General features: G+C 41.5%; 1 protein-coding gene across 5 annotated transcripts in view; it reads left to right on the plus strand.

Annotated features, from left to right (window-relative positions):
- The window catches only part of Heatr5a (HEAT repeat containing 5A), a 101,959-nt gene that overhangs the window by 14,037 nt on the left and 66,917 nt on the right, over positions 1–21,005 (plus strand). For 3 of the 5 annotated variants that reach the window (XM_055608540.1, XM_055608543.1, XM_055608541.1), the window contains 9 exons: positions 665–773; positions 2,584–2,733; positions 3,526–3,700; positions 9,185–9,345; positions 10,616–10,871; positions 11,815–11,970; positions 14,285–14,535; positions 16,462–16,573; positions 20,222–20,374. In XM_055608540.1, the coding sequence (XP_055464515.1) occupies positions 665–773; positions 2,584–2,733; positions 3,526–3,700; positions 9,185–9,345; positions 10,616–10,871; positions 11,815–11,970; positions 14,285–14,535; positions 16,462–16,573; positions 20,222–20,374 (1,523 nt within the window). The remainder of the gene's footprint in view (positions 1–664; positions 774–2,583; positions 2,734–3,525; positions 3,701–9,184; positions 9,346–10,615; positions 10,872–11,814; positions 11,971–14,284; positions 14,536–16,461; positions 16,574–20,221; positions 20,375–21,005) is intronic. The other 2 variants (XM_055608542.1, XM_055608544.1) reach the window with 1 other exon arrangement.

The raw sequence follows: 21,005 nt of genomic DNA on the forward strand, positions 1-21,005 counted from the left end.
AGGCACTCGCAGTTTAATAATGGAACACATGCGTTCACAAGGCCCTGCGTCAAGTAACAGGAGTAAGGTGGGAATGTCACTCATGGCCTAGCACTCACAAAGGGCCTTGGCTTCAATCCCTGATACTGTAATCAACAAGAACACTAATTAAACATGGTAAATCTAGCTTTGAGATTGAAAACATTTTCCTACGTTTTTAGTGGGTGTTTAAGAATGTGTTTTCAGTTCTTCAGATTTTGTTTACTTTTATTAAGTTCTTAGTAGTAAACTAAAACAAAAGAAAATACAGGTGAATGATACTTCATCATAGTGAAAAGTGTGTTCACTCTGGAGGGCTGGCTCAGTGATGAAGAACGTGAACTACTCTTCCAGAAGACGAATGTTGGATTCCTAGGACCCAGTCAGGCAGCTCACAGCTCCAGGGGATCTGACGCCCCCTCCTGGCCTTTGTGAACACTGCACTCACATGCACACACCCATACACAGGCACATACATACCCACATAATTTTAAAAGTCTTTAATTTCTGAAGATATTCCCCAAAAAGTAAAAGTGCAATAATAAGAATGGCAAAAGTTTTAATACTCATGTTTATATAATCATAAGGTTTTTATATTCCCCCCTCTTTATTTGTGACTTTGTTTCTGATTTAAATGTTGTTTCAGTGCTGCTGTGGTGTGTTTGGGTTCCTTGTACAAGAAGTTGGGTAGAATACTGGCTAATGGCTTTACTGATACAGTGGGGAATATTCTTAAAGCTATGAAGAGTGCAGAGGTAAGTACAGCATGATAGCGTTTTATATGTTTGTATTTTCTGGAATTAATATAAGGTTTACATTTTTAGTATGCAAAGTATCTGTAACTTTATCTATAAATTAAATATATCTAGAATATTTATTATACCTGGAAAATAGATGAGTTATTATCCTGGCATTGGAAAGGCATAAGCAGTGTGTACTTAGAGAGAAAGAGCGCAGGGGCTGAGGGACTGGGATCTAGAGGGCCTTTTAATGACAGGCCCACAGAGTACAGTCCTCAGCGCTTTCCTCAGTGATACTGCAGCATTGTTCCCTGGAGAGCCTTTTGTTTTTAAGGCTGACTATTAATTTAACTTCCAAGATCCTATAATCTCTCAACAACTGTAGTTTTACCAGTTTTGAAATTAAGCTTATATGTTAATCAAAAATTTTAAGTCTCATCATTCCTAAAATTTAAGGATAGCATGAAAAGATCACAACAGGTGCTCTTCATTCTTTGTTTAGAGGAGACAGTCCAGAAAACAGCCCTGGAGTCATTTATAGGAAGAGGCTAGCTTCATAGTTTTCAAATGTAACAAGACAGAACGGGAAGAAATTTAAACAAACTCTGTTAACTTTAACAATTGTACTCGAGTCAAAACATTAAGGTGTGAAGACTGCATTACCAAATCTCCCGAGCAGAATACTTCTCAGCAGCCTTTTCCGAAAGGGCGATGATGTCTGGGAGACTTTCTGCATGGATAAATTTGGTTTTATTCATGGAAGGGGGGATTCTTGACATGCCCCACCCCTAGACAAAGAGCCACATATGCCAGATGACTGCTGAGAGGAGGGTTAGTCTTCACCAGGGCTGAGTGCCTGTCTGTTACCTGGGCCAAGTGGCCAGCCTGACCTCATACACAGGAGCAAGCACCCAGAGCACTCAGCAGGTGCATTATTCTTGAGTGAGGAAATAGAACGAACAACTTAAAAATCAGACAGCGTTTGAGACTTACAAGTAAGATCCAGGTACCTTTATGGAGGGGTGTGTTCGTGTGTGTGTGTGTGTGTGTGTGTTTTACAGTTAATTTATTTTTATTTTATGTGTTTTAAGTGTTTTGCCAACACATGTGTGTACCACATGTGTGCCTGGTGCTCCTTGGGGACCAGAAGAGGGCACTGGACTCCCTGGGGCTGGAGTTACAGATGACTGTGAGCTGCTGTGTGGGTCCTGGGAACTGAACCTGGGACCTCTGCTAGAGCAACCAGTGCTTCACTGAGGAGCCATCTCTCCAGCCCTTGTTTTCTGGTCGTGAGATTAAACACAGAGCCTACCTAGACAAGTGCTCTCACTGAGAGCAGCGATAGCCCGTGTCTGAGCCTCCCAGAGTGCTAGGACTATTGTGCTGAATGGAATATGTGCACGTAGAGTTTTTTTATTATTATTATTATTATTATTATTATTATTATTATTATTATTATTATTAATTACACTTTATTCATTTTGTATCCCCCCATAAGCCCCTCCCTCCTCCCCTCCCGACCCCACCCTACCTCCCCTTTCTTCATGCATGCTTCTCCCCACATCCACTGATAGGGGAGGTCCTCCTCTCCTTCCTTCTGATCTTAGTCTATCAGATCACATCAGGAATGGCTGGATTGTCTTCTTCTGTGACCTACACGTAGAGCTTTTTAAGCAGAAAGTTGAACGGTGTTTCTCGATGTCAGAAGTTGGTCAGTATACAGAGAAGCTGAAGTTTCTTGACTTGGCAATAAAGACGGTGCTTAGTGCTGTCTTTGTGCGGGCTTCCACACTATTACTATTCCTTGCTCTTTTCTCTTTGGCAGTCTCAAGGCCGCTATGAGATCATGCTGAGTCTGCAGAGCATACTTACAGGACTGGGCGTTGCCGCTGCACCTTGCCACAGGGATGTGTATAAGGCTGCTCGGTCCTGCCTAACAGACAGGTCTATGGCTGTCCGTTGTGCTGCTGCCAAGGTAAAACCGTCTAGTTGCCGCTTTCCTCAACCATGTACAAGGAGAGTGAAGTCCCCTCTGAAGCTTTCGGATCAGACACAATGTTATAGTGTGTTAATGTTTAGAATCTGCCGTAATGTTATAGCTACAGCCCTGGAGATCAGCTCAGGGGGCTGCTGCTGACATGAGGAGCCAAGGCCAGAAAAGAAGGTCGAGCTTCCACACTTATGGGTGCATTCTGTTTGCTCTATGCCCCTGTGTACATGTGTGAACCAAAATGTGTTTGTTAGGTTCACTGTCATAAAAAAATGTTTTAGATTATTCTTGATACAGCTTACTGAGCACAACAGTGAGGCCACTTAGTATTGCTTAAATTGTTCTCATAGTTGTTCATATTTAACACATTGACTCTGAAGGGTTTTGTTGTTGTTGTTTTGGAGACAGGATTTCTCTCTATAACAGTCCTGGCTGTCCTAGACTCACTTTGTACAACAGGCTGGCCTGGAACTCACATAAATCCCCCTGCCTTTGCCCTCGGAGTGCTGGGATTAAAGGTGTGTGCCACCACATTTGGCAAGGATTTTTTTTTTTTAATGTGCTTCTAGAAATTAAAAGGGGGTTGTCTTCTCACCTTTTTTTGTACTTATATATGAGTTTATATATGAGTTTTAATAGTTTCTGGTTATTCCGTAGGCATATAAAATACTATGAAATTGTGTTTTTGTTAGACCATTATATTTCTTCAACTTCCACAGATCTGAACTTGACATTTGTATTTTTGTTTTTTGTTAATTTGTATGTCTATTTGCGTAGTGTCTTCTTGAACTCCAGAATGAAGCTGTCTTTATGTGGAGCACAGAACTGGACAGTGTGGCCACACTATGTTTTAAATCCTTCGAAGGTTCCAATTATGATGTGCGGATTTCAGTTTCAAAGTTGCTGGGGACAGTGTTGGCCAAAGCTGTAATTGCTAAGCATCCAGGAGCAGGTAAAGTTATTCAGTTACTTTCTAAGTGTCTTCTTTTACTTTCTTCTCTTGATAAATACATGTAGCATTAATTTTTGAAAAGCAGGAAAAAAAATTAGTTGCTGTTCACAAACATTGCTGTAGATCCTAAGATGTCATTCTCAAACAAATCAGTAAAAAAAATTAGAGGGGAAAAAATTAATTCTTAAAACATAGTGTGATTTATTTATTTATTGTCTTTAAAAAAAAATAAACTCTGGCCAAGCAGTGGTGACGTTCACCTTTAGTCCCAGCACTCAGATGGCAGAGCAGGCGTATCTCTTGTGAGTTTGAGGACAGCTTGGTCTACAGATTGAGTTACACGACAACCAGGTCTACACAGCAAAACCCTGTCTAGAAGAAACAAACCAAACCAAACAACAATAACAAAAGAGAATTTTGAAGTAATTGTGTTATTCAATAAGATAAAAGGCCTAAATTTTTAAAATTATTTTTAAGGCTAGAGTTTATTATATTTGGCTTGTTTTTTTTTTTTTTTTTTATTGATAAAAGGGCACAGCTTATGTGGATAATTACAAACAGATGTTTGGCATTTATTCTGTTCCGATAGACCTTGGTGGCTAGCTTTCAGAATGTACTAATGGTTTTAGCAAGGCAGAGAGGATGGGGGAGAAGGGCAAGGCCTGCCAGAGTCATGTTTGCCACGCTCGGACTGGTGAGAGTCCATTCCCTTACTTATCAAGCGGTCCACGTAATCTGTGTGTACAGTATTTGAAAAACATTATTCTGGAAGTAATTCACTGTTTCTTTAAAACACTGCTCCTCAACCAGGGGTGAGAGAGGGCAGAAGTGACACCATGGTAGAATCACGTGGGGAACAGTAGCAAACCTTTAGGTACAACCTTCTCATTCTCCAAGTCATAACAGAAAGCCTTTGTTGTCACCATATTTTTTCTAGTCTGGTTGTTCACTCAGATGTTCTCATTTGGAGGAGGCCCAGCAGGCTATGCTGGGAAGAAGGCACACACACAGACACACATACCGCAAACCAGGGGGAGGGAAATCACATTTAGAGGCAAAAATCTTAGTCACCTAAGAAATTGCGATTAGAATGTATGTTTATTCAGACTCTCTTTAAAAGTGTCAGTTACACCTCCACAGATTGATGTTAGCACCAATACACAGGTGAAGGGCATATTATAACATAGTATTAGTGCAGATTATTTCACCTTTGCCTAGTTGTACTCACAGTGAAACTTTTGCCTACTCTTTTGTTGGCAATTCTTTCATTTTGCATCTTTAAATTGTACCTTGATGTGTAACTAAAAGGTGGTCTACAAGTCATAGTTGCGTTGTGGTTTTGATTTTGTTTCGTTCAGAGTATCCCAGGCTGGCCTTGAACGTGTTATACAGTTGAGGGTGATCTTGAATATCTGATCCTCTGACCTCATCTCCTAGTGTTGGACTAACAGCCATGTGCTGTTTTTATGCAGTGCTGGGTCAAACCCTGGGCTTTGTGCCCTCAAGGAGAGTACTGTACCAGCTGAGCAGTGCCCACAGCCTGACTTCCTCTTTATACGATAGTCTTTAAATTGATCCATACTCTTATTCTGCTGTGTGTATGTGCTACAGGGATTTATCTGTTTACTGTTCATGGTCATTTAGATGTTTCCATAAGCATCTTGGCTGTTGAGAATAGTGAGAGTACAAATCTGAGAATATGAGAGTACAAATATCTTTGTATACTAATCAGGCTTCTCTAAAGGAGTAGAAGTGCTAGAATGAACATATATATTAGAAAGGGATTTATTAGAGTGGCTTACAGCTGTGGTTCAAGTACTTCAGCAGTGACTGTCTCCTGATAGAACGGCCAAGGATCTAGTAGTTTTTCAGTCTACCAGACTGGGCGTCTCCACAGTTCCAGTCTGGTGCTGGAGTCCCAGGGAGGTCCTAGAGAGCTGCTAGTTTGCTTGCTTTCTTTCCTTCCTTTCTTTCTCTCTTTCTTTCTTTCTTTCTTTCTTTCTTTCTTTCTTTCTTTCTTTCTCTCTCTCTCTCTCTCTCTTTCTTTCTTTCTTTCTTTCTTTCTGTATTTATTATTTTTACAGTGTTCTGTCTGCATGTACGCCTGCAGGGCAGAAGAGGGCACCACATGCAAGAAGAAAGCAATAGCTTCCTTCTTCCATCTGCCCGAAGATGTGGTCAGATTCAGGGTGGGTCTGCTTCCTCAAATGGTCTAAACAAGAAAAATTCCTCACAGGTGTGCCCAGGTGCTTGGTTTTAGTTAATTCCAGATGTGGGCAAGATAACAACCAAGATCAGGGCTGGAGAGATGGCTCAGCCGTTAAAGGCTAGGCTCACAGCAGCCAAGATCAGCCATCACACTGAAATTCAGTTCTTTTAAGCGAATATTCACAAATGGGTTGTCCCTATCATTTAGTACTTCTAGGTTTAATTGTTGTGTTTGGGATTTGTGAGTTTGCAACACCATGTCCAGTTTATTCAGTGCTAGGGATACAACCCAGGGCCTTGTTCATGCTAGGCAAGCACTCTGCATCCCAGAACCTTCCTTCAAGGTACTTAACCCAAAACTCATGAAGTCACATTGACTGCTGTAGCCCTCCACCTCTGTTCAGCTGAGCTGTCATAAGTATATCCGGGCTGAGACCCTGGAAAATACTTCTGAGGTTGAAACACAGAAAGTTCAAGATGTGCCTGAGCATCTTGTGTCCAAAACCAGGGAGCTTCTGTATTGCAGAGAGGGGTCCGCTGGTCAGACCCAGTGTAGTGTTAGCATCGAAATGGACAGTTACAGGCACCATTACAACCTTTTGAATAAAAAGGTTCTGTGAGTCCACGCTGAACCTATGTACCTGGAGAAAGGAAAAGCTGCTTTCATGTGGTGGAATGGTGGCTAGCCACTGCAGAGCAAGGTGGAGGGAAGGTACCTTCATGCAGCTGTGTAGGTCTGCATGGAACTCCTGGTGGATCTTGGATGGAAGCTGTCTAGTGCTTTCAAATAATAATTTCACGGTGGACACATTGACAAGCCCAGCCTTACTCGGATGTTCAAAGCTAAGCTGCGGAGAAAGAAACAGTGTCAGTTAGGTGGTTCTCTGCCAGAATTCTGAGCAAATACCAGACTCATTGAAACTGTAGCCATTCTATGAAACTGGCCAAAATTCAGTTTTTCAAAATGAGAAAAGAATGAAAATATGAGGAGCCTAGGTAAAAAAGTGTTTTGGAGTTGACTCTACTCTTCTTGCAGCTTTCTTTTTATTTTTTAATTTGAGAGATTTTAAAAATCAAAACATTACAGATGTAATCTTCTGAGTACCCACACTCATCTTCCCTGACTCACCTTGCTCCTTTACAAGTTGAATTTACAACTCCCTTCTGCTGGGTCCATCTCCTGGCTGTGCCCCATCTATTGTCCGATGTCACCCTAGTAGCAAGTGGAGAGTTTATCCCTCCCTTCTTCAAGAGCTGGCAGTTTACTTGGCTCTCATCCTTCCTATTATGTCTGCAAGCTCCTGGGTTGTGCTCGCCGTGTTATACTCTGCCTGTACAGTAGTTACCCATCACAGCGCCATCCACCTTGCTCTGCTCAAATTCAAGGGTACTCAGTGAGCACTGCTCTTGGAGGCTTTTTGCCTGAAGGGAAAAGCCTAGAAACTGCTTTCCAGATGTAGCATGCCTGATGCCCCTGCACCAACACTGGTTCAACTCCTCATTCTGTCTAAAATCACACTATCACAGTGTTCCCTAGCTCATCTCTACTCTGTTGCAAGTTACTGTTCATATCCTACATACTGTGTCTCTTGCACTTATTGTTCATCTTCCTAGCACTTAGGACATGTGGGGGAGAGGGCTTGGACTATTTACTAGTGTATCTCCAGATACCAACATTGCCTCAGGGAGTTTCTTTTCCTTAGACTATAGAGCAGATTTTAAAGAAAGGTTACTTCTCTACTCCTATATGGTTTGAGTTTATAAGATCTGAGCTTTTTCCCACTAGTTTTCAGATGATAAGAAAAAAAATGAGTTCTTTTTTTTTTTTTTTTTTTTTTTGAGGTAATATTTTCAACATCTTCATAATGAGAAATTCAGAAATACCAGAAAAGAATCTTAAATTCCTGTCTTCGCTGGTCTTTTAATCATTATACCTAAGAGCCAATTGAGTAATTGTAGTCATACGTAGATTTAATTTAAGAGACTGACAAAATAATAAAAATTACATTTGTCAGTTGAGAAATTTTAACAAGAAAACATGTAAAATTATGTAAATTTCATTAAAAGTTGTAGAACATTTGGAAAAATCATGTTATAGTTTCTTTAGTATTTGTTTTTTTAATATATTTTATTTTAATTTTTATTAATTACACTTTATTCACTTTGTATCCCCCCATAAACCCCTCTTTCCTCCCTTCCCAATCCCACCTTCCCTCCCCCTTCTCCACGCATGTCCCTCCCCAAGTCCACTGATGGGGGAGGTCTTCCTCTCTTCCTTCTGACCCTAACCTATCAGGTCTCATCAGGACTGGCTGTATTGTCTTCCTCTGTGGCCTGGTAAGGCTGCTCTCCCATCAGGGTAGTATTTCTGTTTTTTAAAGATTTTTAAAATTTTATATATTCAGTTATGTGTTGTATATGTGTGGGAATTTGTATATATCTTGCAGAGGCCAGCTAAAAGGACATTGGGCCTCTTAGAGTTGAAGTTACAGCCATTTAAAGCAGATGTAGGAACCAATTTTGGGTTCTCTACAAGAGCCATCTTTCTAGTCCCTTCTTGAGGGATTTTGAAAGCACTGCATTTTCATTTGCCATGATTAATCTGTTTTATTTATATTTTCTCTTGTTTTGAGAAATTATTCGCTTTTTTTTTTTTTTTTTTTTTTTTTTGGCTTTCAAGACGTGGTTTCTCTATGTAGCTCTGGCTATCCTAGAACTCACTCTGTAGACAAGATTGTTCTTGAACTCACAGAAATACACCTGTGTTTTCCTCCCAAACGCTGGGATTAAAGTCTTGCACCACCACCACCAGTAAACTTGTTCACCTTTTCGTTTCTCTGAGGGAAGAAAGCAGTGGAGTGGGATCATAAAGTGGCACAGACTTTAGGATGTCCGTGAAGGCACTTAGGACCTCTCTCTTCCTCAGGGCTAGACTGAACCCACAGCTCTGTACATTTTAGGCAAGGGTTTCCCATACAGCTGCGCTGCCAGCGCCCCCAGGACTCGTTCTGGCAGACCGCTACATGTCTTGTGGCTTCTTCTGTGCATTAACAGATAGAGTTCCTGTGAATTTTCCATTACATTTGGATTTTTAGGATTTGGGTCAGTGTGCTTGCTTTTGGCGAATAGAGGTCATGTAGAAATGTGGCTCAGGAGCAGAGCGTGTGCTTAACGTGCACAGGTCCCTGGATGGATCTCCAGCACCAGAAAGTAAAGAGATTGCATGTTAAAACACAGTCTCTCAACTGTGAATCACTGTTTTGTTCTTTGTTGTAGCAGCCTCGAGGCAGAGTGCTCGCAGAGTGTCTCTGGAGGAAGTTCTGGAATTGCTGGGAACAGGCTTTCTGCGTGGGAGTTCAGGATTCCTTCGAGCCAGCGGAGATTTGCTGAAGGGAAGCAGTTCAGTCAGTAGGGACGTTCGAGTTGGAGTCACTCAGGTCAGAATCAGAGCTCGGTCACCTACATGTAACTTCCACCGACCTGTCGTCGGTTTTAGTATCTGACTCCACAGTGCAAGGTTGCTAGTTATGCTTGTGTTTGCGAACAAATGTAGTGAAGCTAAAACAGCTTTTGAAAATAAAGGTTACAAGTTAAGAGACTCTTGTAACCCAAATGTGATTTTAATTTTTAGTAAGGAGTTTTACTTAGTTCCTTTAAATCATAATCATTTTTTTTTTCCTTTCTGGTGCTGCCTGGTGTCTTATGGCTTAACATGTCTTCTTCTGTGTTTATATATGCTTAACTAGTACAATATAAATATTAGCAAATAATTATTTAATATTGTATGATATTAACTCCTATAAAAGGTCATGGCATGCAACATATGTTTTGGCTTGGTAATTTTCCATCCTAAACACAAATTTTAAAGCTAAACCCTGGAAAGATTTCTTAGAATAAAACAGTGCAAAGGCCACTGCTGCCTTTGCCCAATCCCGCTTTTTCGTAAATGCTGTGATTCAGCACAGAATGTGCTTTAGAAAAGTCCACGCTGGACTGGACAGTTGCTGAAGCCCAGCCAGCAGGGCCCCTTGCCTGCCGTGTACAGGACCCTAGGCTGGCTCCCAGAAATTTCCCGAGTCCGTGCATGCTGAAGATTTTAAATGAACAAGTAAAATAAGAATCCGCGTGCGTCCTGCTGGACCGTGCTGTGTGGCTACTTTGTGAAGGGAGAGCCCCAGTGCAGCTATAGACTGTTTCCATATTACGAGTTGCTTGAGAAGACTGCTTGTCTTTGCATCTGGGGTAAGATAAACCACTAGCATTCGCAGAGATAGAGAGCAACTCAACACTGCAAACTCTCCTTAGGTGTCTAGAACAGACGATCTTTGGAGTGATGGAATTGGAGTGTAGCTAATAAAAGGTGTCCATGTGTTGCTTACTCATTAGGTTAAGTATCTTAAAGACTTTGTTCCTGGAAACAAAGGACACATTTAGCAAATTAACTGGCAATATCGCTCTACTGAACATTTGCAGAGCCCGACCAAAGTAGAATAGAGGCACAGCATAGATGGAGTCTGTACCGAAAGACTGTAGCTTCAATCTTGCCACAAACAAACTAACTAACTAATGCTACACTAGCACATATTAGGTGACTAAGTCAGGGAAGAACGCAATGTGTAGGGCAAGTCTGCATGTTTATGTGAACAAAGCAGATGTTGATTTGAACTGAATAATCAAATTTTGAAAATGAAATTGCTTTCTTTTTAGGCTTACGTGGTATTTGTTTCAACGTTAGGAGGAGCCTGGCTAGAGAAGAATTTTTCCGTCTTTCTTTCTCATATCCTAAGCCTTCTATCACAGCTGAATCCTAAAGCCACACAAACTCAGACTGATGCTGTCTGCTGTCGCCGTTGTGTTTCATTTATTCTTCGAGCAACTATAGGAGGCCTTCTTGGAGAAAAGGCTCAAATTGCTGCTGCAAAGGATCTCTGCCAGGCCATCTGGAAGCTAAAGAAAGTCATGGGTATGTCAAAGAGGCTCGCTTGCCAATGTCAGAGGAACCACCCTTTGGAAAGTACTGCTTCGGTGTTACCATAGCAACAAGATAGTTTTCTAAGACAACTTGTTTATTCATTTGTATGTCTCTCTGTATTCATGTATGTACCCATACGTGTTCAGTTCCTTAGGAGGCCAGACTAGGACATCAGACTGTGAGCCACCCAACATGGGTGCTGGGAACCAGGGCCTCTGGAAGAGCCGCAAATGCTTTTAACCACTGAGCCATCTTTCCAGGCCCACAACAAATCCTAGAGGCTAGTCATAGCAGTCCTCAGAATTCATGTTCCTGTGCAAGTTAAGGTGACTGCTGATTCTAAACAGGCTATTTCGGGTTGTGCATTGTCCACTCTGATCACCCTGCATTTTTCTTACACTTAGTCTTAGATAAAAGGTAGGGAAGTGGTATCCTGAGTTTCATTTTTCATTTTCCATAGTTGATATAGTAACAAGGGCTCCAATCATATTGCTTGAATCAAATCTTAGTTCAGGAGCTGGAGAATTGGCTCAGCGGTTAAGAGTACTTGTTGCTCTTGCAGAAGACCCAGTACCCACATGGTGACTCATAACTGTCTCTAACTCCAGTTCCAAGGGATCTCACACCTTCATCTGACCTCCGCAGGCACCAAACACATGTGTTGCACATACATACCTGCAGGCAAAATGCCATACACATAAAATAATAAAATTGCTGATCAAAAAACCTTTTTCAAGATATGTTTTAGTTCAGGCACAGTTCATCCTGATGTGACTGCCCATTTAAACCTTCCACTTACCTCCCCAAGGGCTTCCTCCTGATCAAGCGGGTGAACCATGTTCACTTTGGCCCTTTTGCTCCTCTGCCCCTGACACTGCCTTCCTATGATGTGTTTATAAAAGTGATGCATAAGTCCTTCCTGTGTTTCTGACAGATGCTGTATTGAGTGATGGTAATTTGGAAACCCGTCTCAGTTCTACAGATGTCGCAGCCAGCCAGCATTCACTGATTTGTGCATTACAGGAACTTGGAAATCTCATACACAGTCTCGGCACTACAGCTGCACCCTTGCTACAGGATTCCAGTACAGGTAGATCTGATGTTTGTGACCGTGTGAATACTGCATTTCACCTGTGCTCGAGAAAGGAAATTGCCTTCATGTAAGGAAGCTAGAGTTTACTTAGAACTGTGCAGCCACTGAAGCTTTTTTAGATGTTTTACGGAAGCTTATAGTCATGATTATTGTAAAATGTGGATGTGTTTGAGGTCTGGAGGGATGGCTCAGTGTTTAAGAGCACTTGCTGTTCTTCCAGGTTGCCTGACCTCGGTTATCAGCGACCATATCTGGTGGCTTACAACCACCAGTAACTCGAGCTCCAGGGGATCGGATGCCCTCCTCTGGCCTCCAAGGGTACCTGTGATGGATGGATGGATGGATGGATGGATGGATGGATGGATGGATGGATGGATGGATGGATGCTGGATGGATGGATTGATGGATGGATGGATGGACGGATGATGGATGGATGGATGTGTTTGAGGGGCTTTCTGGATTTGGGGATTTGGCAGGTTGCTTTTTTCCCCCTTTTGTTATTAAAGACTTTTCTGGTAAGATGTGACCACATGCACACCTTTAATCTCAGCACTCAGGGGCAAAGGCTACATAGTAGGATCCTGTCCTCAAAAAAAGAAAAAAGAAAAGGCTATTTTGTAACTCTCTCCTTATTTCTCTTTCTGAAGACGTTTAGTGTAATGGAAAACTTACAGATAAGTACCCCCGGATCTCTCTCCTCTGAAGTGAAAATACCACTGTCTGGAGTACATACTGTTTGTTCCTCAGAGGTCTTTTTAAATCATCTTCATTTCTTTCTAAAGATAATTCTCAGCCTGTTAGAATAATTTGTCAACATTGTAATATCTTCAGATAACACGAAGTTCACCCCTCTAAAATATGCGACTCAGAGGTTCTGTGAGTTCACAGCTATATGGCCACCACCCCTGCTGACCTGCAGGATGTTTTTACCACCCTAAAGGGATATCACCAGTGGCCATGCCCACCTGTCTCTACTGTCCAGTTCTCTCAGTTGACCTACTTAGGATGTGTCGTATCAGTGAAATCCCATAAGATGTGGCTGGTTTCTTTTTAATTTCCCTTTCTGTGATTTGTTCTTTGTCATGCTTCCTGCTTACTGAGTACCTTTGCTTTATATTATATATGTAAGCTCTTTACATTTCTATAGCAGTTGACAGAAAACTGTCATGTTTCAATGAAGGTCTGTCTGTAATGTGCTGGAAAGATTTTTTAGAGGAGCAAGTACACTGGAAAGATGACTTAGGGTTTAAGAATTAAACCTGAGTTCGATTCCCAGCACAGGTCAGGCAGCTCAGAGCTGTCACTCCAGCTCTGGGGTCCACTGCTTCTGCCCGCTGCCGGCACCTGCACTCACATTCACATGCAAATAACAAACAGTAGTAAAAACAGTCTGTTGTATGTGACGATTAATATTTACTATTGGTTTACATTCTAGTAAAGCTTGCTGTTAATCTTAAACAGCTGTATAACCAAATCACCACTCAAAGACTGGGTTTTTAGTTAACCTAATGCTGGGCAATATTTACTCCCTCCTAAACCTCCAAGCCCTCAGTTTCCTAACATTTAGATTTCCCACATTATACTTGCTTTTTGTGAAATCTTAAGTCTGGTTCATGCTCCACATCCTCCAAGATCTCTCCTCCAGCTCTGCTCTCCTAGTGCTCTGCTCTCTCCCCTTCTCCTCCCATGCATCATCTCCTGCCTTCTGGCTCCTCCCCTCTTTCCTGTCCTCTGGCTCCTCCCTGCTCAACAGTGTGTGTAGTTGCTTTTATTTTGTTCCTGTTTACACAAGAGTTGAGACAGGATGCTTAGAATGAGTATCACAAGGCAATATCTGGATTGAAACCAGAGAGTTGGGGGTGGGGTGGGGGAGAAATCAGTATTTGAATGAACAAGGGTAAGGTGTATACATTAAAAAAAAACATTATACCAACAACAGTCTGTCTTTTAGAAGGGCGTTAGGACAAGGTATGACTTTTTAAAGGTGTCTTCTTACATATTGGTAATTTTAATTCCTAGTACAGTACTAAATTACTAATAATCTCAAGGCAAAATATGAAAAACATCAAGAAATAAAATTTCTTTTGTATATTGGCATAGTGTACACTTGTTTTCATGAGATAAACTAGATGAGCTCTCTGTTAAAAAACAAAGACAATTTAGTTACATCTCACTTCCTTCACTGTAATTTGGCTTCTCATGGAAGTAGTATGTTCGGTAGCCAGGTAGCTAGCCATACTCTTTTGACTGTCTTGTGGCTTATGTGAGTTCTGTCAGTGTATGTAAGTCACTTGTTTTGCTGTCCCTGCAGGCCTTCTGGACAGTGTCGTCTCAGTGAGTGTGCACCCTAGCGTTTCTGTTCGACTGGCAGCAGCGTGGTGTTTGCACTGCATTGCCGTGGCATTGCCCTCCCACCTGACGCCTCTCTTAGATCGGTGCCTAGAACGGCTCTCGATACTTCAGTCTTCCCCAGAAGCAGTGACTGGATTTAGTTTTGCTGTGGCAGCTTTGCTAGGTGCAGTGACACACTGTCCTTTGGGAATCCCTCACGGAAAGGGCAAGGTAATGATTTCATTCTCTGTGTGGTAACGTGTTCAAGTTTTTCTGAAATGGCCTGCTGTTGGTGTGTGACCCAGTGAAAGGCATGTGGGACAGCTGGCTTAAGCCATTGCTGTGTGGTGAGCACCAGCAGCACGGTCTCTCACTTTTCTCAAGGAGTGCTTCCTCATCTAGACTGCGTTAACTCACAGGTGGGGGTTTGCTCAGGCTTTGACCCCAGTACTGGGGTGGGGAAGGGATACTTCCTGTGCCTTTACCAAAAGGCTGTCTATGTGATAATAGCAGTTGCAGTCTCTCTATCCTTGCCACGTAAGTCTGTTTAAAATCCCTCTGAATACTCTCTGTACAATGCATACACCTTTTGCATTGTAAGTAAAATACCATTATAAGTGTGGCTGCAACTCAGCTTTGAAGCCCGTTTCTTCTTTGGAGGCTGAGGCGAGATCAGGAGTTGGAGAGTGGCCTGGATTATTTAGTGGCACCCTGTTAAAAAACAAAAGCAAAGGACAGATAGACTTATAAAAGGAGACCTGAGTGTTATTTAGTAAATTTACAGTTCTTGTCAATATTGCTACTGTTACTTGTGAATTAGTTTACATATAGTTGTATAAAGTAGATAAATAATAATTTACGAGCTGAGATTTTTTTTTTCTATATTGGAAAAAAGGGACCTATAGTTGTAGAATCAAGAAACTTTTATTTAAAAGTCCATGTGTTAAGTTGAAGTTATCACTTTTATTTCTTCAAAATAGTTACAGCCTCATTCCTCTGAAAATGCCTAGAAGCAGTAATTAACCAGTAATATGTTCTCTGTAACAGCTTCAAAAATGCCAACATCTTTAGTGTCATCAGTATTATTGTAATAAACTTGTTGACAACTTGGGGAAGTATCTTTTTTTAAATCTTATTCGTATGAGTGTTTGGTCTGAGTGTATGTGTGTGTACCTCATACATGCTGCATGCCCACGAAGATCAGAAAATGGTATTGGATTCCATGAAACTGGTGTTATGGGTGATTATACGCCACCATGTCAGTGCTGAGAACTGAACATGGGTCCTCTGAAAAAGCAGCAGGTGCTCTTAACTGCTGGCCTTCTTCTCTGTCCTCTCCCCCTTATATCTATAATCAGAGCTAACATGTATCATTGTGTGTATTTACTTAACTTTGTCCTCAAATCTCATTCATTATGACCTCCTATGTGAAATTTCTTCTGAGAAGATGCCTGATTGTCCTGAATTGACTAAAATGGTTGTTTTCTCCTTCCTTTTTCTGAGTATCACCTGTTAACTGTATGGGCTGCCTCCTTTAGGAACTGTATGTGCAACACCTACTCCTTAACATCTGTCCAGGGGAGATTGGTAGCATAAGCATTGTCAGACTGCATACATTATTTTTGCCCTTTGAACTCAATAAACACACAGGATATACAGACATTTGAAATGCTTGGTTAATTCTCTGTTGTTTACACCATCTATTTTAAAATGTAACATTTTATGGAATTCTGAGCCACTGTTTTTGGGAAGACCATTTTGAGTCCTTAAGGTATCAAAGTCATATATAGAATTTTATAAAGGGAAACTTTTATAATGAAAATGTTTTTAGTGATTACTACTCAAAGAGCTTAATTGCTTAAAGCAAAGTAAATAAGAATTCTGGACAGCTATATTTTGAATAGCCTTACAAGGTTGTCACTTGTTCCCCATAAAGAATTGTATCTGTGTACCACTTAATCTTTTAGTTTTTAACCTTGAAAACTTAATTGTTTATAGCTTCCTGTGTGATATCACCCTATTGTAGCCTGCACAATTGGCCATGGTTGTAATTTATTATACGTAAAAGCCAGTGTTCCAAGAAATTGTAAATAGTTTCTTTCACTTTACTACTAATTTGTAAGCTGATTTTTATTACTTCGTTCTATACACAAGCAGATTATCATGGCGTTAGCTGAGGATTTGCTGTGTTCTGCTGCTCAAAACAGTCGCCTGTCACTTCAGCGCACACAAGCTGGATGGTTGTTGATTGCTGCTCTCATGACGTTAGGTAACAGTTCCTTGCAGGGTTTCCATAATAATAAAATGATTGTGTTTTCTGGATCAAAGGGTTGCATTTAAATAACTGCACAAACATTTTTTCTTATATTGGCTTTAAGAAAATGCACTGCCTGGTAATGGTGGTGGAGCATGCCTTTGATCTGGCACTCAGGAGGCAGAAGCAGATAGATCTCTTGAATTCAAGGGTAGCCATGGCTTCATAGCTTCATAGTAAGACGCTGTCTCAAAGAACAACACCAAAAGGTACCCTGAAACAGACCAGTCACTTCAGCCTAGAAGTTCAACAACGTCAGGGCATCATAGGGTGATCTTGTCTAAACACACAAGAGTCCAGCCAACATTTGCTATCTTTACGCCCTGAAAGTGTTTGCAGGTGTGTAAACCAGTGTATAAGCTGTATACAGGATAAACACATTCAATTATTTCCGAAGCTTAAAATCATGCACACATGTCCCCAGATCATTCATGTCCATCTTTATAAGTTTGCTGCAGTTTTAAGGATAGACAAGATTCGTGGCCTTGCACATTCAGCTCTGTAACTGTTTTTAGATTCCTGACACCTGGTGAGGTTCTATGCAGCGTTAAAGGGGACAGGGCTTACTTAAATTCTGTTTATTAAAGAGCAATGCCTGCACTGGGCGATGGTGGCGTGCACCTTTAATCCTAGCTCTTGGGAAAGCAGAAGTGGATCTCTGAGTTCTAGGCCAGTCTGGTCTACAGAGTGAGTTCCAGGACAGCCAGGGCTACACAGAGAAACTCTGTCTTCTCCAACCCCCCCCCCCCAAAAAAAAAAAATGGGCTGGAGAGATGGCTCAGAGGTTAAGAGCACTGGTTGCTCTTCCAGAAGTCCTCAGTTCAATTCCCAGCAACAGAATGGTGGCTCATAACTATCTATTATGAGATCTGATGCCCTCTTCTGGCATACATTCAAACACTATATACATAATAAATCTTTAAACAAAAAGAAAGAAAACTCAAAAAATAAATCAGTAATTGCTGTATGGGCGTGGCTACTCACACAAGTAACTGTGAGACTTTAAATATTACTACTTTATCATAACCATATTTAAGTTTCTTATATAAGTTAGTGGAAGGATATGAAGCAACATAGTCAATTTAGGTAATAAATCATGTGGATATGAAGTAATTTGATATCAGAAAGCTTAAATAAGTAATCTTTAGTAAAGAACAGCTTTAATATTTTTAAGAGTAGTTTAAAAACTTATGAGACTAAAGAATTTATTGAATCAGCTTTATCAGGCTTGCTATATAGTGTGGGCTTATTTTGGTTTGTCTGTTTGCCACCTAATTTTATACAACCTGTGAGCTGAATTATAGTAGGAATGTGAGGTCTGGCTCTGGGAGTTTACAGACAGTGTTGCTCCCTAGAATAGATCATGATTTTGCAATATGATGGCCATACAGTAGCAAGCTTTCATTTACTTTTTATTTGATATTTGATGTTGTGCTTGCCTTATTGATGATGCCAATGGGTTAAAGGGAAAAGTAAACCTTGTACAGATTTATTTTTTTAATTTCTGTGTATAGGCATTTTGCATGCAGGTGTGTCTGTGTGCCATATGCATGCCTAGTTGCATACAGAGGCCAGAAGAGGGTGTTCAGTCTCTTAGAACTAAAGTTACAGATGGGTGTGAACTGCAATGTAGATGCTGGGAACAGAATTTGAGTCCTCTGGAAGAGCAGCCAGTGCTTTCAACCACTGAGCCAGTCCCCCCCCCCCTTAAGTTATTCAGTCTTTGTGTGGGGGCATGTATACCTTTGTGTGTACATGCTCGGATGCAGAGACCTCAAGGGACATCAGGTATTCTCCTCTATTTCTACACCTTTTTCATTTCAGTCAGGGTCTCATTTTGAACCTGGAGCTTGCTGTGTGTTGGGGTTGAGGGCGGGGGTTGTCAAGCTGGCAGCCAGCAAGCCTTGGTGTTCCTCCTTTTCCCTGACACTCATTGTAGTTTCAGTCCATGGGGACACCCTCATCTTTTACATGGATCCTGGGATCTAAATTCCATCCTCAGACTTTTTTTTAATAGTTTTTTTTTTTTTTTTTTTTAATAGAAGGTTCTCTCCTTCCTCCTTCATGTGGGTTTTAAGGATGGAACAAAAGTCTTTTGTTGGGTAGCAAGCACCTTTACCTGCTGAGCTGTCTCTCCAGCCCTCTATATTGCCTTTTATTGCTTCTGAATTTTGACCTAGAGCAAGTTGTTATCAGAAGTTAACCCTGGGAAGCTTGGCATTTCGGTACATACCATCATCTCAGCCCTGAGGCAGGAGTGTGGGCGTGGGACCATCAGGGATCAGGGAAGCTGCAGCTAAGGCAGGAGGATCATGAGTTCCAGGCCAGCCTGAGCTCCAACGTGCAAGTCAAAAAGTTGGCAAGAGAGATAGTTCAGAAGCTAAGAGCACTTGTTCTTGCAGAGGACCCTGGTGCTGTTTGCAGCACCCACAAGCTTGTTCACAACCATCTGCAGCTCTGTCTCAGTTAGGGTTTTATTGCTGTGGTAAAGCACTATGACCAAGAGCAACTTGGGGAGGTTCTTTCAGCTTATAGAAAGCTCCATGTTGAGAAGCCATGGAGGAAGCTGCTTATTGGCTTGTTTCGCCTTCCTTACAGCACTCAGGACCACCAGTCTGCTAGGGTGGCGCCACCTACAGCGAACTGGGCCTTCCTGAATCAACCATCAATCAAGACAATTGACCACAGGCTTGGCCACAGGCCAGTCTGATGGGAGGATGTTCTCTTGTGTCAAGTTGACAAAACTAGCCAGTACACTCCAGTTCCAGGGGATCTGGTGCCCTTTCTGATCTCAGCAGACATCAGGCTCTCACTCTCCCATGGCACTCATTCAGACAAGCAGGCAAAGCACTCACACACATAAAAATAAGTCTTAAAAAAAACTTTTTAAACAAAAAATTGAAGTAGTCATCATTAAAAGCCAGATGTGTTAGCATATACCTCTAATACCAGTACTTGGAAGAATGAAGCAGAAGTTATGGGGCTGGAGAGATGGCTCAGTGTTTAACAGCTCACAGGGACAGCTCTTGCAGAGGACCGGGTTTCTAGCTTCCACAGTTGGACAGCTCACTACTGCCTCTTAACTCCAGCCTCAGGGATCTAACACCTCTTCTGGCTTCCATGGGGGCTGCACTTAGGCATACCCAAACACAGACACACAAATGTGCACATAATTTAAAAAAAAAAGAAATGAGTTCGGGGCTCTTCCCCACTTTTTCTTCTAACAGATTTAGTGTGTCCGTTTTTATGTTGAGATTTTTGATCCACTTGGGCTTGGGTTGATAGAGATGGGTCTGTTTGCATTTTTCTGTATGTGAAAATCCAGTTAGACCAGCACCATTTGTTGAAGATGCTGTCTTTTTTCCATTGTATGGTTTTGGCATCTTTGTCAGAAATCAGGTGTCCATTGCTCTTCAGCTCCTTATTTTGCTTTTGGTTTTTTGTTTGTTTGTTTTTTCTGTACACTACCCTTCTAATTCATTCATTTGGAACCAGAAGATAAAAAGATAGAAAACACTGCAGTTGTGAATTAAAATGCACTCCTTCAGGAGCAACACCCAGCTTTATCGTGAGCGTGAGAGTCACGGCAGGTTCTTCTCGCAGGTACCGCAGTGGTCAGCCATCATCTTGCCCGCGTTCTGCTCTTGTGGAAGTGTGTCTTCCCAGCGTCTCCTCAAGATCTGCAGACAGAAAAAAGTCGAGGAGATTCTTTCACATGGCAAGTGACCCTGGAGGGCCGAGCTGGTGCTCTCTGTGGTAGGTTGACTGGCATCTCGATCCTCTTCCCGTGACCTTTCTCCACCCTTTGTCTGTATGCTTGGTTTAGTGTAACGGACAGGGGTTTGATTGGTGGTTCCATACCTCCAGGTAATCAGTTAACTGGTGATGAGTTAGTGGTAATGAGCCAAGTGTGAGAGCTGCATCTTCAGACTGATTACTGCTTGATTCATTAGATTCAGTCCAGATGGAAACCCACAGAATTGCTTCAAGTAGATATTCATTCCTCTTTTCAGAAATAGTAAGGACTTCATTTAATTCACCCTAAAAATTCATGGTTCCCAGTAAGTATGTGACAGTGTATATAAGCTTGACAATAATTCTTCAAAGCTTGAACTAAGGAACACTGGCTTTCCTAAAAAGACCAGGGAGCACATATTTGTTTTATTTATCCATGCATTTTACCCTCAAAGATAATTTAAAAAAAATTAAATTTCAACCTGAAACTTATTCTCAAGTGTTTATTTTAATCCCCTTTTGAAGCAATTTGAGTTGTTTAAGTATCTGCAAACTAGAGTCTACATGGTTCTGTAGAATTAATGTAAAGTTGGCAGACTTGGAAGGCTAGGCTTTTGTTTTGGGTTTTGGTTTTTGGCTTTTTGAGACAGCG

Source organism: Psammomys obesus, unplaced genomic scaffold (assembly GCF_907164565.1).
Source record: "Psammomys obesus unplaced genomic scaffold, mPsaObe1.curated_primary_1811, whole genome shotgun sequence".
In the NCBI taxonomy this organism is placed as follows: domain Eukaryota; kingdom Metazoa; phylum Chordata; class Mammalia; order Rodentia; family Muridae; genus Psammomys; species Psammomys obesus.